The sequence below is a fragment of the Larus michahellis genome, chromosome 1 (assembly GCF_964199755.1).
Source record: "Larus michahellis chromosome 1, bLarMic1.1, whole genome shotgun sequence".
In the NCBI taxonomy this organism is placed as follows: Eukaryota; Metazoa; Chordata; class Aves; order Charadriiformes; family Laridae; genus Larus; species Larus michahellis.
Window position 1 is genome coordinate 83,596,021 of NC_133896.1, and position 23,694 is coordinate 83,619,714.

The 23,694-nt window shown below is 43.0% G+C and overlaps 2 protein-coding genes across 2 annotated transcripts in view; both read right to left on the bottom strand.

Annotated features, from left to right (window-relative positions):
• Positions 1-797: 797 nt before the first annotated feature.
• Positions 798-12,369, bottom strand: TIGAR (TP53 induced glycolysis regulatory phosphatase). The gene is made up of 6 exons (XM_074589352.1): positions 12,212-12,369; positions 10,099-10,136; positions 7,799-7,920; positions 5,345-5,422; positions 2,723-2,833; positions 798-2,292 (listed from the first exon to the last, which is right to left on the bottom strand). Exons 1-6 carry the CDS (start codon positions 12,241-12,243, stop codon positions 1,834-1,836), a joined length of 840 nt encoding a protein of 279 aa, XP_074445453.1. The 5' UTR covers positions 12,244-12,369; the 3' UTR covers positions 798-1,833.
• A 9,880-nt stretch (positions 12,370-22,249) lies between these two features.
• Positions 22,250-23,694, bottom strand: part of CCND2 (cyclin D2) — a 39,136-nt gene continuing 37,691 nt past the window's right edge. Inside the window, exon 5 of the mRNA XM_074589362.1 lies at positions 22,250-23,694. This exon is cut by the window's right edge and continues 2,763 nt beyond it. The gene's annotated coding sequence lies outside the window, so the exon portion shown is untranslated.

Below are 23,694 nucleotides of genomic sequence, written 5' to 3' on the forward strand. Positions count from 1 at the left end.
CATCTTTATATTTACACATCAGGAAAGCTGCTTTCTTCTCTGTGGCCTGGTTTTCAGACACAGCAGCAGCTGGTTTCACAGTTATTTGCCAGATAAAGACACCGCGCTGCAGGTAAAAAGCCTTAGGTTAATTTCCAAGTCCTGGAGAACACTACCTTAGAAGCCTACCTCTGGCCACCACAGGCCTGAACGCTCCCACTTCATCCTTACATTTTAGCGGCATTGGTATTGGACGAGCAGCACAGAGAAAGGAAGCAGACCCCCATTCTGTGTTCAGGTAGGAATCAAAGAGAACTTTCCTACGGAATGAGTCACGGGAATGAAAGAGGCAAAGCACAGTCACCTGAGTCAGCCCAAATAATTCTGCTGCTGTTTTTCAGTAGGGCCGCAGTTAAGTACAGGTACCCACCTGTTGAAGGAAACAACAGCAACCTCTTTTTCCTCCTCAAAACTCAAGTCTCTGCTTCAAGATAAAGAAGCCAAGTAGTTTGAAGCACACAGGACAGAGCATTTTTAAAAATTACAAAGAATGAAAACTTCAGTCAAACAGTTAATTTTGTGCAGTCACGAGCCATTTAAGTATGTCCTTAACATTTTAAGATCAGTGGTTCTTCCAGGTAAGAGTCAGGATAGCACTGATCCATTAGCCCTTAAAAGGGCTCTTTTTCACCGTAAAAGAACAGCGCGGGGTATTTCAGAAAAAAAAAAAAAAAAAAAAGGAAGCTATATGATCTGAGCAAACCTTTGTAGAGCAATATTAACGAAGATTTTTCCCTCAAAAGAAAAAACAGATGAAATGGAGTTCTATTCAGGAGCCTTTAATTTTTTTAAAATTCTTTTTTTAAACAGGCTTAAAATATGCAAAAAAAAAAGAAAAAGTGTATGGATATCATAAATAACATAAATCAAGTAAGCTTACACATTAACACTACAAACACCCCAGTGGGGAAAGAATGCAGTAAGAGCAGCAACTATAAGCAATCATCAGGCAATCAAACCCGCCTAATTGTAGGCAAAAATACTCATCCATCAAGTGTACGACTGCAATTGACAACAGGATTCTAGTTGGGTACAGCTCACCCTATCGATAAGGTTCCTTTACAGAAGAGAGACCATTATTTCAACTATGTGCACATGAGGTTCCTCATCCTGCTTACAGTTAAAAATAAATACTTTATGTTTGTGTACAGTGCTCTTCAAGAGAGGTCTCAACAACACTAACAATTTCTTACAAAACACTCCTGCGAGGTAGGTTTATCATCATCCCCGTTTTACAAATGGAAAAGAGATTTGCCCAGCATCCCACAGCTATTTAGTATCAGAGCCAGGAACGCGTCCCCTGACTCTGTACCAAATCTTTTCCACTAGGCAAGGCTCCTTTTTAGGTTATACTATTGCATTCAAAAAAGTTATTTTAAAACAACATATATGTTTAAGATTACAATATAGCATTTTGTAATAAAACAAGAATACAGTATAGCTCATCTTTGAGGTACCGTTCCTCTCCCCTCCTCAACTCTTTTACCTGGATATAACCAAAATAATTATGGGATAATGAAAAGAAGTTTTTAAAAATATGCACTCTAGGAGCAGATATGCAAGTGACTGGAAATATTACGTTTGTGTTCATAAAGAACATTTGTGTTATTTCTTTAGCGCCAACTTTTATCTGGCACTAGGGCCATGCAAATTGTGTTAAGACAGTAAGTGGTTGCATGTCTTCAGTTTTGCAGTTCAGTGTCAATAACTCCAGTCAATCTCAGTAATTACTACAGATACCCTTCCCAAGCTTAGTATAATAATCATCTAAACCCACTTCCCCTATAAAGACTCTTAAAAGACTTTTGGAGCTACACATTCAGCTCCCACATCCACTAAGTGAGAGTCTTGATTAAGACAAACACATGTGATTTCAGGTTTTAACAAATTTCCATTTTCAAGTTTTATAATGAAGTGACTAACTCCTGTATTGGGACTGACAGAAGACAGCTGAGACTTTGTTAAATTTGTTGGTAAAGTACAGTTCAGATCTGAAACAAAATAACCAATCCAGTTCCTCATGTAGGCTCCATGACTCACCACTAATATATTGGCATCTAATATTTTAGAAGCTCCACCGTTATCAGAGCTAAGTTCTGCTTCACTGCAGTGGTTTGTCCAAGGGAAAACGAACTGTTCTGCAGATGTTCCTGAGCTTCTGCTTGCCGCACCGTGCATGTCTTGTCCTTTCTGTTCCAATTCAACAGCTAGCTGACACAGAAATTCAAAAAAATCCTTTGCACGTTCTCTTACCTAAAGAGAAAGGTCAGAAGAGTACATTGTGAAGAATGCATGAGCCTTTGGCTTTCAGAAATCTGAGATATTAACTACTTCAGTTAAGAGACGAACATTTATCCACAGATAAGTCTCAGAAATCAACGGTTAAGCTACCAAGTGCTGCACTAACTCCTCTGCCCTCCAAAGCCAAGGCTGAGAATAACTGCCATCATTCTTCTGCAAAACAGAGCTTCACGAGGAGTCAATCTCTGAATCGGTATTTTAGTTCTAAAGAGATTCCCTACTTGACAACCGCTGCAATCAGGTCAAGTAGTGTTTTTAGCTTGGAAAGTAACTATCTTTGGCTGGACTAAGCTCTCAATAGGACGTTCCTAAGTACGCAGTAGCTGCATCTGCACTGATGAAACAGCCTAGAAACTAAAGCACAAATAAATAAATACTATACTTCATCCAGTGTTTCTCCTCCAGAAGGCGTGAATGACGGACACTGCTCTCCAGCAGCCTTTGCCATAGCCTTGAGGTCAGTCAAAGGCCTTCCTTCTGCAACACCGTATTTCTATAAGAGGCAAGTTACAAAGAGTGGGTTTAGCAAGATATATCAAGTCTCCAGTACCACTTCCAATGCAAACATCTCTTAACAGCTTTGTTTTCTTGGATTCTCAAGCGTAACGTGCAGCCTTAACTACCTTTTGCTTTTTATCCCAATACTGGGGGAGGAGATATCTTGATATCTGCCATTTAAGTTAAAAGCATGTGTGTGTGTATATATATATATACACACACACACACATATATATATATGCTGGGTAGAGAAATAAATTAAGAGCAGCACCTCATTTAAAGTATTAACATTCAAAATGTTACCTTCAGCCTGATATTTGCCTTGAGATTTTTTTCTACATTATGACACTCATTATCAGCATACAAAATTCAAGTGTCTTTGTAACCGGGGTTACATTGCAAACACCTCTGTATGCAGCTCTTCACACAAGGATAAACTACATTTATTTTTCACTTGCAGAAAGACTACAGGGAATTATCTTTCACAAGTGAGAAACAAGTACTTTCTCTACAGAACTCCGAAATCTCCACAACAGAGGAGTCCATTTTAAAAATCAGAATTTTTGAAAAAGACAAAAAAATAGTCCACCTGTTAAAAATAAACTATAAGGCCTCCCCCTATTTCTTCAAGACATACATTACTGTTGTGGAAAGTGTTTTCAGAAAACAAAGAAAGCAAAAAAGATCTCGAAAACATATGCTAATAGACGCAGAGAACATGCAATTACCTATCTTCAATTACATGCTTATTCCTGAGACCTGGGCAAGGCCCACCGAGAAACAGTAGTAAGAACCCATATATACCAGCTAGTTATTCTGGATCACTAGAAGTTCCATTACAAAACATAATATTTATCATCTGTAATGTATCTTACAAGGTAGGTATACTTGGATGTGCATTACCATTTTTGACCTTGAAGATCTAACAACAACCTAAGAACTCTAATAACGGTAAAACAGATTAATACTTCTCCCTCTGAAGACTAATACTCCACTACCACTAACAGATGAAAAATATATTCAAGCGGAAAGCTTTGGTCTTCCCTTGGCACGTCCAAAGACAGTGAAAACGCTGCAGTTACCATGAGCACTTTGAGAAAGTAAGAGCTAATGCTATACTGTCAAAACACTCAGTTACACACATTGCAGAAATCCAGATGTTGATGACTAGGATACAGACACATACTCATTAGTAAATTTTTTTTTTTACTTCTATGTCACTATCCACTTGCTGTGGATATGCAATTAGCTGCCATAATAATTAATTAACCACAGTCTTCAGAATTTAAATGTACTGAAACACATTTATTTCAGCCTCTCAATCCCTTTCTCTAAAGCAAAAGATTGGCTATTTAGGAACAGTAAGAAAGACATGAAGAAATAAATGCTCTGAAGCTGCTGAAAATGAAATCCTAATCTTAAATATTTTTCCAGACTTCTCTCACAAAAGCAAGGCATGAGAGAATAAAACTTTCTTAACAGGGTCAATGACATATGTTCTTTTAAAGGACTCTGCTTCTTTTCATGTAATTCAAACTTAACTCCAGTTATCCAGAGTAGTGACTTACAACCTGTGGACTGCAGACACTGTACTGGCATTTCTATACATCCATACAAATGCCATGAAAGGGGAAAAAGATATAAGAGAGACTTGAGAGTATTCTTTCTAAAATTCTGTATCACGACCCATAACATTTTCAAAAACGTCAGGTAGTAAAGCAACTAAAGAAACTGGGAGGCATTTAATTTGATGGTTTCAAGGGAAGAACTGGAATTTCTCGCAGAAAAACGCAATCCAAACAGGAAATGCTACTATCATGTTCTGCTCCTTAAACACTTATTTGCCTGCTGGCAATATGCCATCCCACTTTTGGTTTTGTAGCATTTCCTTATTTAAAATTCAGCTGAGAGTCTCAGTGGTAGCATCTGAAGGTAGATTCATATTAGCAGAAACAGCCAGCATCCAAGTTTATTCTGATCAAGACATACTTAAGATCAGATAGGAGGTACAACTATACTTGTTGTCAGGCAGAGAGGCTAATCACGAAAGCAGATTGTTCCATCAGCAGCAAAAAGCCTTCCAGTAGTCTTTGTGCAAATGAAAAGGTATAAACAGCTAAAAAGCCAACATTGAGTGGTGCCATCAGGCTAGAGAAGGTAGGCAGAGGAAGTACCTTTAACACTTTACAGATGGGGTTAGAAAACAGAGATAAGCTTTTTATTACATTTAAGATAATTCCCTCCATGTGTAAATCTTAGCTCACTTAAATCATCAGAGCATCACGGTTACAGCACTAATCACTAAATTTTGGCTTTGCTTCACAATTCTGCAAACAATTTATAGTACCTGGTATGAAGAGTTCAGTTTTCAGTGATTAAAAATACATCAAATAGTGCTCTCCACTGTCAAATCTACCATTTAATAAGCCAAGATATCCATCAGCAGTAAGTTACATTTTCAAATTGTTCAGTGTTCAATATTAAAACAAACTCTTTCAGCACTTACTCTCTCTCGAAGTCTTGCATCACACTTGATTTCCAAACCTTTGCAAAACTTATTTTTTCCTAGAATTGTGGCAGCAGTCTAAAAAGTGAATATACAGTCACATCAATGAGCTGTTTTCTCATGGGATAGCTAGACCATCTTACAACACCACAGCCAGTGTGAATCACATTAGTAGCACCCAACTGCCCAAACAAAGAAGATAAAGTCTTTCAGCTGGTAGTGTCTATCAGAATTGGATATACGGCCTTTGCCAGGCCATAAAAGGCAGAAAAGCTGCAATCTTCTCAAAGTTCTTTCACAATTCAAATTTTAGAACAGTTGAAGACACTTAGCACCGATGAAAGGTGGGCAGCAAGTAGCAAAGCAGCAGCAGGATTTACCAGAATAAAAGTAACATCTTCTTGAGTATACCACCACTCCCAACGCAATCATGCCAATGTATTCTTTACATGTAGTACATGGGTCAGACTCACAAGCAGTACGTGCCTAAAAACTGATCAGTTAATTCGACTATGAAAACATGGCATCTAACAAATGAAATTACTTTCTGGCAAGTAGCTACTTAATGCACCTCAGAAATCAAATATTCTTGAAGCAGTTAAGAGGCAGGAGGGTGTTTGCTTGCACCATACTGAAGTGACAGCCTCGATGCTCTAAGGGAGAAATGCACTGGATGATACACGTGCAAGGCAGGGGGGAAATCTAGCTTATTGTATTCACCTGCCTTTTGATAGCATGGCCAAAAGACAGAGAAAACCCAAAGGGTTTCCTGCCCAGCTAGTACAATTCTCTTTGCACACACCCTTTTTTTCCTCTTATCCTGTTCAGGTTTGAATGTTCAGCTGTCAGCCACCGGCGGTAGCCAGGACCCACTGGAGTCCTGGTTCCAGTAACCAGTACACACCGTGACTACAGCTGAGGCAGGAGACACTGCATGGAAAACTAAACTTTACCACTAACAGTTTCTCTAAAATCCATTTTTTTCGTCTTTTGCAAGGGAACTTGTACATTCCTCTCATACTTGAGCTATGAAGTTGACAATATAGTAAAGGATACTTCTTCATAAGATTTGCAGCTGCCAAAAAAGGGAGTTCCAAGCAAATGGAAACTGCAGCTTTACACCTTTGGAAAAGCTTCCACAAAGTCTGGATACCTTGTCAAACAAATGGCAAAACATACTTCCTTTATGTAAAGGACAAATGCAGGTCTGTCTTCTACATTACAAGTGTGCAAATGCTTCTCATGGAAAAGGCTGGCTCTCATATAAGGAAAAAAAATTACCAACCTCACTCTCAAGTGTCTGAGCGTTCAAAAACAATTCCCCTAAGGCAGGCAGGGAGCACAGTCAGTCTTATAAACATTATAAAGCACTATTGTTTTTAAAGGTAATCACTGCCATTCACACACTTAAAGGAAGTGACTTGTCAGGCAGTTACTATGCATTTAAAAAATATATAATTATTGCACTCCTCCCTCCCTCTCCAGTTTGTTTTCTGCTTAAGTATTGCTGCTAAAATAGTTTATGGAAATGTGCTGCAAGACTGATGAGCAATGTTGATGATTTATGCTTTAAGAGAAAAAGGGAATTTATGCCAGATTTTGTTGATCTGGTTTACAGCAAGGCTTCACAGACAACAGAACAAAAAGCAAGCAACCACCAGGGCTATCAAGAATCGCTTAGTAGTTTCAATTACATGCAGTCTACATATCTCCTGAAATCAGAGCATCAGTAACAGAAGAGAAAATTAAGAACAGGGCTTTCACAGGAGACATGACCTTCCTAGAACAGCTGATCCATGCCCCTACTTTTAAAAGTTCCGTTTCCCTAATTTTTTGAGTATTTTGTAATCTTGCACACAAAATCACATGTAAGTCTACTCAGTAATTAACATTTTTCCTCTTTAATTAACCTATTAAAATAGTGCATCAAGGTGAGAGGTATGATATTACGTTCCTGCCAAAATCCAGCCTCTCTGCACATTTAATGATTCTTCTACTGACTTCACAGCACAATTTGACCCTGCCTACATGATCTGCATTCCCAAAAAAAACACAGCATACTGCCACAATGTGTAAGAGAGTACAAGAACATCACAGCCAATTTGTTTTATTTCTTCAAAGAAAAATTGACCTCAGTCTGTGTTACCTCTAAGTCCCAATTACTCCTTTAACAAGAACCTATGGGCATATAAAATAATGGCAAAACCGTCAGAACAATATTGCATGACACCCTGCAAAGCAAGCTGGCCTTCATTGCTTTCTAACTGAGCTGTTTTCATTGAAATTTCCTTACTCACAGAGACCTTGAATTCTACACAACTTAAACTGCAGTTCTAAGTCCATCAAAATAGCTTTTGGCTCTCCGCCACTGTATTATTTTTGCATCATCAATAGCAAATAAATGCCAAATTATAAAGCTAATATTCACATTCAGTTGCCTCAAGAAACACTTGCCTGCTTTGCTCGAAGAAGGTCACTTGAAAAGACGTGAGTAAACTTCACATTACTGAGAAATAAACCAGCAGCATCTGCTTGTCTGAAACCAGTTGCTGACAGTGGCTCATCTACTCCTTGACCTACAAAATAAAAACCCATCAACATTAAGACATGCAAATTTTAGACCATTTAGCAGCTGAACAAGCATGGCAGCAATAAAGAACCTGCTCAGTCATAATAAAATTCTTCTCCTTCAGTAAAACCAACCCTTAGTAAACGGTACTGTTCCTCCGATCTTCCCTAAACTCAGTCACACAGATTGTATGACAAAAAGGGAGTACAGGCTAGGAAGACAGAAGGATCATTATCGATTATATTTATACCAATGTATACATATGACAAATTTAAACATAAAACAGAGGCCTACATTTTCTAAATGTGAGCAGTCATTCCAAATCACTTGTCCCTTTTCGATTGCTCACTGGTAGGCTTCCTGCAAGAGCAATCTCACAACTGAAACTCTCTAAACGTATTTATTGATTGTAAATAAGAAAAAAGACAATACAACTAAGATACTGTTGTTGATACTAAAAAACATATATGGGAAAAACATGCACATCGGGAGAGTCGAGTCCTGACAAATATAAAATGCCTGCTCCTCCCCATTCCCTAATGTTGACAATGCCTTGAAGAAATGAGGCAACAAGAAGGGATTCTGTGTAATGTGGAAAGCAGCACACGCTCTTTGCCAAAGACATGGTTTCACAAGAATTTTACAGTTGATGTAAACACAATCTGTTGTGGTCTTTTCCTCTCCCCTACTCCACCTTGCACATTGACGCTAATGCTTATGCAGCTGCATAGCGAGCACGTTGATGGAACAAACCTAGCTGAAAGGCAGCAACCCTTCCAAAAATTGTTTTCAGACAGAGTAGCCTGTGAAACTAACTGGCCACAGAGCTATAGGACAGCACTCGTGAACCAGCACTTTGGTAACCCAACTCAAATGAAATAGGTGTGCTCCTGTCACAGCTCCAACAGTCTGTAGGAGAACCAAGAACTGTGGCAGAGGGAGAAACCTGTAACAAATTGCTATGTCCCCACCTGTATCGCCCATTTTCCTTTTGTAGGAAGTCAAAGCAGAGAGCGTGCAATTCTTATCAGTCCCAGAACAAGGACAAAAAACAATTTTCACCAAGCAAATACACAATCATTATATGCTTCCAATAGCAAAAGACAGAAAAAATGTGCAGAATTTGAGTTCTAAGCACCTTGACTACAGTTCAGCCATGTGAGACTTCAGACCCCACCATACTCGTATAGGTCTTACACCTTTCCAAACACAAGGCAATAGTCACTTTCTGCACTGGAGAGGGGAGAGGAATGTACTACATGTCATTTGACACAGAGGGCAAGGAATTCCAAAGACATCATTGGTACTTTTAAGAACATAAAGCAGGGGAATATTCTTTATTCGCTTTATTATGAACACAAAGCCATGTTGCAAGAACTGTAAATTGCAATGTCAAAACAGAGGCAGGAAAATCTGGAAGCACAATTCTTCATCACAGCACATAGCACTGTATGCAATTTTATTCAGAGTACAACCCCACTAGGCTCCTTGTAGCAGTGAGCCTCATTTTCAGTTCTAGGTGTACAGGTTAGCAGTCACTAAAGGGAAGTCTGGTTTTATATGTTTTGTCTAAAGGCTGCATCCCTAGAAAGAGCTGGGATTAAACATTCAAGAATTTAAATAATCTTTACTTTTCATTCTTCTTTGCTCTACTGTACGCTTTTTTTGCAAGTGACAGATTACCTTCTTAAGGCAATAGCATCCTTTACAACATGACTTTTATTCATCCTTCTGCAGCTCCTTACCAACTGCATCGTACAAACATGCATGCAGCTGGTCCTTCACCTGAGCTGCAGCTCCCACTTCTCATCTGAGTCCCAGAAGCCCTTTTCCCAGGCTTCATACTACTGAGATTTAACACAGTGCTATAGGACACTCTGGCATCCTTAATAACAGGTGTTGCTATCGCTTTATCTGATTACAGGTAATTTTTTTCCCCTGTTCAGAAAAAGGAACTCTTCTAATACTCCTGTTGATACCAGAAATCCATCACTATTTGTTGATATTCTGTGGAGACTGACTTAGAATCTTCATAGTTCTCTAAAGCTATCAAGGTAACATCTTGGCTTACAAATAAAGTCTCTTAAGGTTTACAATATTATTCAGTAATAATACCTAACATTCCGTTGAGCAGGGAAGAATAATTTTCCATCTCTAACAAACTAATAGGATAACTGATACTAACCTTGCAGTATCTTGTCTTTGTTGTATCTTGTTTCTCCACTGAAAGAGATTATAAACAAAAAAATTTCTTGACTCACAATAGTTTTAGTGAATGTTAAGAAACATTATTATATTAGATACCAACAGAAGACAGCAGAGTCTAAATATAAAAAATGAGATACAGTTCAGCACAGCCTCTTTTCAAAAAGATGTATTTGAAGACTTTATAATAAACCAAAACCAATTTCAATGAGTCAAACCCAATCATGCAGCCAATATTTATTAAGACAAACCTACATGGAATAAAAGGAAGGGAAGTAATTTCTTAAATTCATCGTAAATGCATTATAATTCATCTATTACAACAACGCCTCCATGCTGGAGACAGGGAAGACACAGGAAGACTCTGGAGTCCTCTTACGAAAAGCACATGCTAGCCAACTGGACCTATGTGCTTTAAAGGGAAGCCAGTTCAAGAGATTATCAAAGATATCAGCAGAGCAGGCTGCACACCTTGAAATAACGCAGCACTAAAAAGGGAGAGCTGTAGAAAAGCTTACTAGAATGAACATCACCTTCTTCAGGAATTAAAATGTCCTATCTTGAAAACTATAACTGATGGTATTTCAAGAGAAGAGCAACTGAAACCATACGCAGATTTATTCAGGAGGGAAAATCTAACAACTAAACTTGACATGAACAAAGTTAAGTGTGGTGACTTTGTTGAGACTCTTCATCTGACTAAAACGTCCCGTGCTTAGACACTAAGGCCAAGTGCACTGGTTAGTTTTTATAGAGAGTGCTATCAACACTGCTGGGTGGACATCCTCAAGATGAGCCCCAAACAGGTAACTGAACACAGATGGTCAGGACTTTTAAGAGAAAACACTGTATTTTAGTACACTTTAAAGTCTTTCCTGTAGAGGGTGCAACAATTTAATTCTCCAAGTTCTACCCACTTCCTGACAGCTACTTCCAGCCTCTTGAGGAAAATGCAGCAGGCTGGATGAATCCCATCCTGCTGGTCATCAGTTGGAGGTGGGGGAAGAGCAGAATGTGCAAGTCGTGCTAAGGTAGCCCAGCACACGTAAGCACAGTCTAATGGATGAACTCCCATCCATTAGCTGGTGAATGAACTGGGATCTTCCTGAGTGCCTGCAAGAGTCCCACCTGAAGATTTCAAGTTCAACAAATTGTTTCAGGCTCACGCATTTTCTAGCTGATGTAAAAGTAAGGCTGCACCTAGAGCACCAAGTCAGCAGATCCAGGTCTTTAAGGGAAGTCGAGAGTAACTCTTAACAGAAAAATCAGGAAAAAAAAATAAGTCATTGCTCCAGTTGCACTGATTAGTATTAAACTGAATTATGCTAAAGAGGAAAAAAAAGTTTAGCTTTCATAAAAAATAAACAGCTACTGTCAATCACAGGAAGCTGGATCTATGTAGTCTAGTTAACGACAAATCTTTGTCAACATCCACTGCAGCCTGGGAGAAAAACTCACCTTAGCAATTTTAACCAAGCCACAAATGCCAGTTCTTTAACATTACACAGTAGAAATGTTAGACCACCGATCTTAAACAAGCTCTTCGCCCCACCACAGAGCTTCTGCCAGCAGAAAGGTCTTACGACCGAAAAGTTCACAAACCGTGCTTGCTAATGCGGCGTATAACCCCGTACATCAACCAACACCCAACTATACCGATACGGCTTGACTTGACCGAACAGTCAACCACAACAGGCTCACCCGCCTCGCCAGGCCCGCCAACACCAGCGGCGGTAATCAGACAGCCTCCCCTCACACCGCCCCCCGCCCCGGGCCAGGAGCCCCCCTGCCCGCCTCCCTCCGGGGACAGCCCGCCATCACCCTCTACCATCCCGCGCCGGCTCCCTCACGGCGAACTGCCGCCCCCCCGCCCCGCGCCAACCGCGCCTGACCCTGACTGACTGACAGGAGGCCGTTAGCCCTGAGGGAGCCGCGCGCACGTAACGGACCGCCCCACCGCGGGGGGGGGGGAATTCCGCTGACGTCACGGCCCGGCCCGGCCCGGCACTTGCCGCGGGCGGGGGGGAGAGGAAAGACAGGGGAAGGCTCGGTACCGGCGGGGGCGCGGAGGGGGGTAGCGCCACGGTACTCACTGCCGGACGACAGTCAGCCCGAAGCGAACCATGGCGCGGACGCACAAGTGCGCGCAAGGCCCGGCCCGGTCCGGTCCGGTCCGGTCTGGCCTCACCCCGCCGCTGCCGGCGCCTCCTGCCCGCACTGCGGCGCCCGGCCGCCCCGCGCCCGCCTGTGACGTCACGGCCCCGCCCCGTCGCGGCGGAGGGAGGAGGAGGAGGCGATGGAGGCGGCGGGGGATGGGACGGGTGGCGGCGGCAGCGCGTGTCCTCGGGGCCAGCCCCGGGGTCCGCCCCGGCCCGTTCCCGTCTCCCCCGCGGCTGCCGGGGAAGCGCCGTGCCAAAGGGGTCCCGGGGCCGTCGGGTGACAAAACTCCCGCTCGGGGGAGCGTCGCTGGGGTGGATTGGCGGGAAGTTCCCCTCAGCGCTAAAGGGTCCGGGGTGGTGTCACCCACCCCCCCCTCAAAAAAAAGTTGTTTGTTCAATGCAGCCGCAAAATCCCGCTTTCTGCAGGGAGTTTCTCAAAAACTTCGTTGCATCCCCTGCGAGGGCTCACTGGGACGCTGCGTCGGCGCTTGGGAGCAGGATGGCTTGCCCGCATTCCTCAAGGATGTGGCCTTTTCCTGCATTCGCTGTCTTCGTATTTGCCAGAGATGGGAGGGGAGAGAATCACAGAATCATAGAATGGTTAGAGTTGGAAGGGACCATCTAGTTCCAGGATGCCTCCCACTAGACCAGGCTGCTCAAAGCCCCATCCAGCCTGGCCTTGAACACTTCCAGGGATGGGGCATCCACAGCTTCCCTGGGCAACCTGTTCCAGTGTCTCACCACCCTCACAGTAAAGAATTTCTTCCTGATATCTAAAACTAGCCTTTCCAGCTTAAAACTATTACCCCTCATCCTATCACTACACTCCCTGATAAAGAGTCCCTCCCATCCTTCCTGTAGGCCCCCTTTAGGTACTGGAAGGCTGCTGTAAGATCTCCCCGGAGCCTTCTCTTCTCCAGGCTGAACAACCCCAACTCTCTTAGCCTGTCCTCATAGCAGAGGCGCTCCAGCCCTCAGATCGTCTTCGTGTCCTTCCTCTGGATCCACTCCAACAGGCCCATCCATTTAGGCACAAGTTCAGTCTGCGTTTGGTAGAAGGAAGGGTGGGGGGGGTCACACTGTAGGTCTCCGTGGCTGCAGGTGTTCGCAGTGCACCAACCAGCCTTTAAAAACTGCCTATTTACAATATTCATTTTTAAACGTTAAAGGGGAGGTATGTCCAGCCTGAAGCATTTTTTAAGGTCTCAAGGCACATGTTCTTACTTTGCAGTTATAATCAGATGGCTTTCACCTTAAAACTCTAGTTTTCACATAATCTCATGATTCTGGGACCACCAGAATGTGGTAAGTTTACCACATTGCAGAAGACGTAATACTTGATGATGTTCAGTCTTGTTATGTCACAGCACCACAGAATCACAGAACATTAGGAATTGGAAGGGACCTCTGGAGATCATCTAGTCCAACCCCCCTGCCAGAGCAGGGTCACCTAGAGCAGGTTGCACAGGAACGTGTCCACGCGGGTTTTGAATGTCTCCGGAGTTGGAGGCTCCACCACCTCTCTGGGCAGCCTGTGCCAGTGCTCTGCCACCCTCAAAGTGAAGAAGTTCCTCCTCATGTTTGGATGGAACTTCCTATGTCCAAATTTGTGCCCCTTACCTCTTCTCCTGTCACTGGGCACCACTGAGGAGAGCCTCACCCCATCCTCCTGACAGCTGTCCTTTAGATATTTATAAGCATTGATGAGGTGCCCTCTCAGTCTTCTCTTCTCCAGGCTAAACAGACACAGGTCTCTCAGCCTTTCCTCATAAGAGAGGTGCTCCATTCCCTTGATCGTCTTTGTAGCCCTCCACTGGACTCTTTCCAGTAGTTCCCTGTCTTTCTTGAACTGGGGCGCCCAGAACTGGACACAGTACTCCAGAAGTGGCCTCACCAGGGCAGAGTAGGGGGGGAGGATGGCATCCCTCGACCTGCCGGCCACGCTTTTTAATGCATTCCAGGAAACCATTGCCCTTCTTGGTCACAAGGGCACATTGCTGCCTCATGGTCAACTTGTCCACCAGGACTCAACAGGTCCCCTTCTGCAGAGCTGCTTTCTAGCAGGTCAACCCCTAACCTCTACCCATGCATGGGGTTATTCCTCCCTAGGTGCAGGACCCTACACTTGTGTAAGACTAATCGGCAACAGGACTTTGCTCAGAGTAATATCAATAGTTGGGTACACTAATTACAAGTCAATTAAAAGTCTTGGAAGCCAAATAATACCCCTGAGTAATCATCAGCAAAGATGGGAGCGGTTCTGAAGCAACGGCCTCGGACCAGCAGTTTACAAGGCAAAGCAGCATGTGGCGCAGACATCCACCACACCGGCATCCACAGCCGGCTGGGGCCATGCTGGCCTTCTGCAGCAGAAGTCCAGAGCCTCCATGTGTTTTCTGAAAAATGGGACCACCTTCTTCAGGTCCTTTCTACCCAAATAATTTCAGCTCCTGGGATCTACATGGGAGATTGGTGGAATATGATTTTGGGATACACAGTCCTGGGATGGGTGAGCTTCGTATTAAGAGTGTTGCAGATTGATTTGTTGGACAGGGGACACTTCTGCTCCGCAGCCACGATTATGGGTGCCTAGGTTAATGGTTGGACTCAATGATCTTAAAGGGCCCTTCCAATCTAGATGATTCCATGGTTCTATTGTATTCTGTGATCATACTTGGGAAATAACAGAGGGAAGAACTGGGGGAGTTGGAAGGAGAGAGAAAAGCAAACCTACCACCTACACACTCTCTACATCATAGTGACGTTTTCAGACTCGGGAGTAAAGCTGACATCTGAGCTAGATACAATAAATTACCTCTCCTCTTGTGCCTGGCAGTGTTCTTTCTGGGCCAGCTGACAGCGTCTGTGGGAAGATATAAGACCCATCTGCATTTTGTAGTCATGCTCTTGTTGCCTATATGTTAATTGCTGGGTGAGTAAACGGATTCTTCCTTCAGTTGCTAGGGTCTGACATTCAGACTCTCACTTTCCCTAGTGAGAGTGAAAAGCAAAGCAAAAAAAAAAAAAAAAAAAGAAGTCTTACAAAAGTAGAAATTCGTTTTGCCATTCCTTCCCCACTTCCCATTTTTGAAGATCCAGGAAAAAACAACACATACATCTTGACAAACTGCAAGGATACGGCATAGAAGAGGTTTTCCTGAAAACAGAAATACGACATTCACCTCAGGAAAGGTCCTGCTGCCCAGAAATACTAAAGATTCAAAATGGTTGATATTTTAGGAAATTAACCATAAAAATGTGATCAAATCATCACTGTGTTGTTGATGTAGAATACAATAGCAGGCAATACGTATTTTATGGTTGCAAAAAGCAAGGAAAGAAATCAGAAAGTCACTTAAGGGTGAACAAAACCATCTAGGGAGCTATAATAGCTCACAAAAACTGAGAAAACAGCATTTAAAGTTAATATTTTAATCATTTTGCTAATGGTGATTTCTAATAGACAATGAGAGCAGTGACCCAATTGCTATTATTAAATAATAGCATTATGAAATTACTGCTGGTTAAATGGACAAAGTAAGAGAAGAAGCAACCACAAATCATGCTTTTCCCCTCAGAAGCCTGAAATTTTACAGATTACAGGCAATCTGATTAACCAAAATATTAGTTGGTCAGATAGCTGAGTGTATTTCCTTTAGGATTTCACAACCGGCTGGAATAAATGCTCTCTAAAAATCTGATAAATTCTTCTGGGTTGCCTAGAGATCTGACCTAACTTTGAAACAGGTTTGTGCTTTTAACACCAAGCAAATTCTAAATGAAGGCTAAAACAAAATTTGTTTCATTTGACAGCACTTTAAAGCAGATGCTAAATTAAATATTTAATGCGACGGTGGGTCCGTTTTGTTCCCTTTTAATCTTCCTTTGGCAGTGTGGCACAACCCTGTATTTCTGCAGTGCCTCTCCTCCACAGACTGCAGAACTGACATTTTCAAAGGGTGAGACCAGTGACATGTCTAGCCTCTAAATGAGCCGGTGCCAAGTGACTCAGCTCTGACCTATTTCTATTGTATCACCATTAAAAACAACTGTGTTTTGCTACGATGATAAGACCCCAGCTGTGTCTCAAGCATGTTTGAGGAGGACAAGAAACAAATGCGAGCCAACACTCTTAGTCTCTATGTTCTTATAAGTGCATGGTTTAGTACAGGTCCCTTTGCAAAAGTGACAGCCCTTCAGGCAAAGTTTTAAAGAGGCTTCGTCTGAAGTCACACCGTTTGGGCTTGTGAGAAAACAGCTCGAAAATCCTGCAGCTTCTGACTTACAGCCTCGAGGTCTGGCTACTAGATCAGGCTTCCCTTTTCCACTGTTTGGTCCTCTTATCTTTGCTCCTGTCTCCTTCATCTTTATAACATGTGCGCATTTTTTCCTGAGCATTAAAATTTCTCTGATCTCCTGTAGCACGTCATGTCAGTTTGAGCTCACGAGCCTACTTTTTAAACTGACCCATTGAAATAAAGTGTTCATAAAGCACAACTGCTAACATGAGCACTGTTCCTCATCAGATGGGGAACAGCATTTTGAGGAAGTCATCTTAGGAAGAAAAAGCTTTTGTGGAGCTGGAAATTAAACATTTTTGAATGAGAAAATTTTATTCTAAGAAAAATTTTAAACGCGAATCTAGTAAATTCATCACCATATGGATTGCGTATCACTAACATCAGATAATATCGTCAGTCCAGGGAGTGTTATCTGCTCTCCATGATGCACAGCTGGCAATTAGGAACACAAAACTAAAATGATCAGCTGGGCTATATTCCTTGCAGCCCACTTGTCATTCGGGATCTGATCTTGCTTCCTGTTTTTACGAGTACACCAGCCCAGCAGAAATCTGGGATGAATTTGTTCATTTTCTTTGTTTCCCCAGTCCTCTCCCTGCATACTATGCCTCTAATGGACGTGTTGGCATGAAGAAATGCGTAACTTGATCAAATACAAGCACAGAGATTGTGCCGTGGCCAGTTCTTGAACTGGACAGGCTGGAGAACACGGTTGTGCAATGCTTTTGCGGCAACTATGGCAATTGCTTTCATGGGAAAGTAAGTTTAGGAAAGTGTTTAATTAATTTTAAGATGGTTTTCAGGGTGAAATACCAGCTGCAAACAAGGAGCAGAGCCAGCCTGTCCCAGTGTCCCACTGGACAGAAACCCTTCCCTGCTCCTGCAACAGCCCCTTCACCCCCATTTGCCCAAACCCCTAAGTGCAAAAGTTCAAGTTGCGGCTGCAGGCTTTCTGGTCGAAGAAGTGAGGAAATTCAGTTAAACCTTTGACTTTCCAGAAGGCGAGGAAGCCCCAGGCAGTTCCTGGAGGAGCTCCAGGAATAGCCGCGGCTGTAGGAGTTACGTTACCGTCATCTAGCGGTCCTCCCGCAGTCTGCACCCTCCCGTTTTACAGTCCGGTTTCAGTCAGTTCCCATTCAACAAGCTTTGCACTTCGCTCAGATTGCGTCTTTAATCTTTTGCTCTGCTGCTGCTAGCCATCAAGGAGGACCACATCCAAATTTTAGGCATTTCTGTTGCAAATTTCTGTCACGTTAGGCCGAGCTTAATACCTAAACTTGGGAAACTGAGCAATACCAAGAGGGCGCTGCAGAAAGATCAATTCTTTGTCGTGTGTAAGAAGCAAAACCAAAGAAATGGAAATAAGAGACTTCTTGGAGAAGCAAAGAGGTTGAACTTGAGGAAGCTGGAAAAATTGGGAAGAATTTTTGTTCAGGGGTGCTGGGTAACAGTCCTGAGTTCATTCCTCGTCCTCCAGCCAGTTGTGTCCCACTCACAGTTTTGCTCAAGTTCTGAAACGCCTAGTCATCAGAAAGGTCAATCTTCAGGGATGCTTGCTGGTCTCTCACCAGACGAACCAGAGTTTTTGCTCTAAGAAGCATTACCAAGTAATCTGAGGAGCCGCAACCCCAAACGTGGCCAGCCTGCTGACCTTTTTCTGTGTCCTTCACTGCTCCGTCCTAATTCTTCTTGTAGTTTCTGCATGTTACATTTTGGAAGAGCTCAAATGACATCCCAGTTTATTTTTAGAGAAAACTCAATAGGAAGACAGAGCTATCACCACATCATTTCCACAGAAGGACAGACATTTAAGGAGACAGATGTTTTACCCTTGTTATTTCCCTTTTCTTTTCTTTTCTTACTGGGCTTTGCATCAGCTCCTTTATGTCTCTCTCGCAGGTCGCAGCAGAACTCAGAGCAGCCCTTCATGCCAGGCATATTGCAGATGGAGATCATACCTAAGAGTAAATACCTCAGCTTTACTCACCTTAACTTGTAAACTTAACAGGTCTTGATTTACCGTATCCACTACCGAGGGATGCCCTTCCCCACAGTGCACCCAAAGCCCAGCTGAGTGCTGCCCCGACGTTCTCCCTGACAAGGGTCCGTACTAAGACCCCCACAATTTTCACTGTTGTCTCCTGGCAGCATCAGCAGTAACATCAGCTGCCACACACTCTTTTTGCTGTAAAAATATTGTGGTACCTGTGCCCCTGCGGCTGCACACGGCTGAAATGCAAATCACCTTTGAGAACCTATTTAAATATATCATTACATTAAGAAAAATGAAAGTGTGGGGGTTATTTTAATATTTCAAGGAGGTACAAAGTAAATGTGGTACAGCCAGCTTTCTCCAAAGATCTAAAGGGATCCCCAAAGTCTTTTTAAAATAAACTTTCCCTTAATTGGGAGAAATGATTCAGTGTGCTGTGGGGGGCAAAGAAGTAGAGCATAGTCTGTTTCCCTCCGTGCCAGCTGGCTGGCTTCAATTTGCAAACAGCACAGAGAAGGCTCTAATATAATTCTCTTAAAACTGAATGCAACTACTCCATGTTTATGCCTGCAAGTGACTGCAGAAGGGTGTGAAAGTGTATCAGCAATAGAGTTGTCTGCATGAGCAAAGCCATCTTCTTTTCACGGAATCATGGAATCACAGAATCACAGAATTTTTCAGAGTTGTAAGGGACCTCTAGAGATCATCTAGTCCAACTCCCCTGCTAAAGCAGGATTGCCTAGAGCACATTACTCAGGACTGCATCCAGGCGGGTCTTGAAAGTCTCCAGAGAAGGGGACTCCACAACCTCCCCGGGCAGCCTGTTCCAGTGCTCTGTCACCCTCACCGTAAAGAAGTTTTTTCTCATATTTGATCGGAACTTCCTATGTTCCATCTTGTGCCCGTTACCCCTTGTCCTGTTACTGGGAACCACTGAAAAGAGTCTGTCTCCATCCTCCTTAAACCCACCCTTTAGATACTTGTAAACATTAATAAGGTCTCCCCTCAGCCTTCTCTTCTCCAGGCTAAAGAGTCCCAGCTCTCTCAGCCTTTCCTCATAAGGCAGATGCTTTCCTGGCCTGTTTCTTCCCCATGAAACATAAGATCAAAATACACCTTCTCTACCGTGTTATCTACATTGCCATTAAGCAGTCCACGTGTTTGATAGTGCATGCGAGGTGTCTTTCATCTCTCCTGCTCTTTACCCATAGGATGTTTGAACGTGCTGGTCATTTATGCATCCTCCTGTGCATCCCTCTGGGCAGAGTACAGATGACTGATGGGCTGCGACTGCAGGATTCAGTGACCTAGGGAGTCCCGTCTGCTGATTTTAATAGGATGAAGCACCGATGCAATGCTTAAGGGTTAACATCATATTGAGAAAGGTGGACTCCACATCCCTCATACCTTTTGGCAGCTAAATCCTGACTTTTCCTGATGAAAAGAAGGAAACGACTTGGCCAGACTTACCAGAAATTCTACCTGCCTTTACATCAGTTTTCTATTTATTGATGTCACTAGTAATTGACAGTACGAGGCGAGAATGAACTGGAGTTGGTGGGAAAACTATTAAACCAAGTCAACAGCGGAGCTCCCACTGTCTTCAGCAGGGCTAGAATTTCATTCTGTTTGTGCTGGTTGCATGGTTTTTGTATGGAATTTTGCTTTTCTAGAGCAGCACGGAATGAAGAGTGGCTACATTGTTCACGGACAAACTGAAAAATACAGCAATTGCAATAGAAGTGTTTGAAAAGACTCCTGAAACAAGCATTAAGGATGCCTTATTTGAAACACAAAGGAAAAATCCCTGCTTAGAAAGAAAAACTGCATTTCTGGTCCCTGCAGAAAGACTTGGGGAAATAGAAAATAGAACATAATCTAACTCGTATACCGACACTGGAAACACCGAGCGATTGTGTGGTGTTTTTCTCTTCTGAAATCTCAATACTAAAGCTTTCTCCTCTTTGCCTCCACAGTTTTCTTAAATACACAAGTCAGTCCAGCATGCGGTTGTTTTAAAGCATGATTTTGCTATGTTGTCCCTCCTTAAAATCCTCAGGCTGTCCTTATGTAAAGTATAGGATCATGATGGGCAGAAATTGTTTGCAGATGGTAAGAAGACGACAATACAAAACGGTTTCACGGGCCACATAATAATGGAACTTAACCCTATTGTATGTGGCTTCTCAGTATTCAGCCAGCTTTCTTTAAAGGAAGGGAACAGGCTGTTGTCCAATTAATTTCAATTTTAGCCTCTGCGCCCTATATTAGCTATTTCTGAAAACATACATTCACTTGAACGACAACAGAAAGTGTCTTTTCTGCTAAGTCTAGATTTAGTAAAACCTCTTAAAACACAAAGCTGAAGAGCACATGCCTGCAGTTCTAGGACTATTGGTGACACTACAGTGGGAAAGGAATTAATCCCCCCTGAAACCTGCAAATACACTAGAGAGCACCCCTTTGAGTTTTAAACCACAAATGGAAGGTCTAAGAACAACCCTCACAGGCTCCAGTGCGTCATAGGCTCTAAGTTACACCTATGAAATGCCACAGATTGATGGTCGTGTTGTTAAATGGTGGCCAGAGGAACACGAGTACTAGTGATGCTTTGAAATCCCTACCTTTGGTGCAGACAACCTGTGAAATACAAGGCTTACAGGTCACTTTGCAGTGAACTCTTAAGACTTTGCCTGAAGCCACAGCTCCCAAAGTTGTGTGATTATGGCTGCAAAGGTCTGTTATCGCCTGAGTCACCACCTTATGATTTAGTTCGTACTTCCTATCCCGTATTTGTTCATATGTATTTTCGCTCATGTGTTTCTTCATTTTAGCAACATGTGTTCTTCCTTTTTTCCTTTTGAATATTTTTCCTTCTCCCTGTTCATCACTTCTTGGGTTGGGTTTTTTTTTTCCTGTTTTCACTTCTCTTCTCTGTTTTTAACTGTATTATTCACCAGGGTGTCTGCCCAAATACCTCTTCTTCATTCTTTGGTGCCTCTTTGTTCTCCCCAGGGGTGCCCAAAGGCCTGAAATTCAGTAGAAGACTGATACTGGATGGCAGTGGAGAAGGAGAGACACTGAGGTCAGGCCAAGCGCGTCACCTGGGAGGGTGGTCAGTTCACATCAAGCATCCACAAGCAGGACACGTGGAAGTGGGAGAGGGAGCGGGTGAGCATCTCGCCTCCTGGCCACAGGCTGAGGAAGGCAAGTGGAGGCTTCTTTCTTCCTGCTGGCTTCACCACAAAGGCCTCTCCTTTCACTCAGTTTGACCAAAGCTTACAAAAACAACAGAATTCTTGCAGCAGCCTCTTAAATGCAACAAATAACCAAGTGGAGGTTTAAATAATACTGCAATTCGTTGCAAAAATGCGCATGCTGTATACTTACAACGATTTTTCCACCAGCTCAGTTAAATTTCCACAAAACGTTTTGATCCGGCAACTTACCATTTTTAGGAATTTGCTCTTCTGAACTTCCGCAGGACCGTTTCACAGAAGCAACATGCCAGAATTTGCCTATCCAGTAGGCAATGAGCTATGTTTTAGAGGAAAACTTGTTCTGTGACGGCAACATTCAATAGTTCAGGTTTTCTATGCCTGCTAACACTATCTACCTGGGAAGGAGGCTCCTTCTGCACCATCTTCACACCGAACGAATAAAACCAAGACAGGCAAATTTAGGTCAAGGTGAGTTTATTGTCCATACAGCATACCTAATCCCGCCAAAACACTTTTCTTAGAACCATCTTTAAACTAGTCAAAACAACAGGTTATTAATAAAAATGACAACACTGAACAAAGAAGACCTTTTAAAAGGTAATCAAGACTACACTGTATCTGAGTCTTATCCATCGAAAACAATCTCGCATACTTTCTAAATACTTTTGTTTACACTGATCATGTCTACTACCGCACTTTCTAGCATCCCCTGACCATATAAACATCCACACCTCTTAAAGAGCACATTGTGAGAGAATAACATTGACTTGATATGGCATCACACTCGATAAAGCAAAAAAAAAAAAAAAAAAAAAAAGTTTGAGAACAGAAACTGTGCAACCGAGAGTGATTTCTGAGGTACATGAGAACATAGTAATAAACATAGTGGAAAAAATCCAGTGGCCAGGTGGTTTGCTCAGTAATTAAGAGCCGTCCGGTTATTCGAGCATAAATCGACATTGAAATGGGATTAATAGCATTTTTCTCTTTCACAAGCATGTTTGGGATATAAATAATTTGATCATGAGATGCTCCTAAGCTACAGTAATGGGAGGGAGGTGAATACCACCAAAGTACCATCAACAGGAAGCTGAGAGAGAAACACTTTTAGCAATTTGGCACTTGTGAAGGTATAATCAGCAATGCTTTTTTTTTTTTTATTAATCAATAGGAAGCTTTATGATTGCTGCAATTCAGGGAAAAAATCTCACCTCATTTGCAATAGTAGTAGTATATATTTTTTTTTTAATGTCTGTTAAAAAGGAGTACTACTACGCAGTATTTTTTATTTTGAATGCTACTGTGTAAACGCTCAAGTTCTAGCTTTTCCAGACTTCAAACACAGTAAGGTTCTGGGTGTAACCAGACGGTTAGTATTTTTGAGTAGGACACTGCAGGCGAGGACACTCTTACTCCTGGCGGTGACATGCTCAGACCCGCGGCGTCCCTGGGAGGGACCGGGGCTGCCCAGCGGCGCTGCCCCTTCCAGCCCAACTCCCCCTCTGACCACCGCGCGAGGAGCCATCCTCGGTGGTGGACCTCAGCCCCCTTCCCGTCAGTGCTGCGCAGCCCCTGGGGGGACGACACTGCAGGAGGGGATCCCGGCATGGCACCAGGGCACCGCTGGAGGTGGGACAGAGAGCAGGGGCAGGCACCCTAAATACTGCTTCTGCCTACGCTCGACCTACAGCACGGAGAGGAGCAAACCATGCAAACACCATGGACGTGGTGCCTATGCTTGCCAAGGGCTGCCACGTTACAGCCCAGCACGCAGAGAGGGCATCCCACCGTCTGGGGACCCTCTGGCACGCTCCCCTGTGGAGCCACGTTTGCTAACGTAGGAGGGCTGTCAGGGGATGCTCTGATCTGTCATACACACAGATACACACGCTGCAAAGGGGC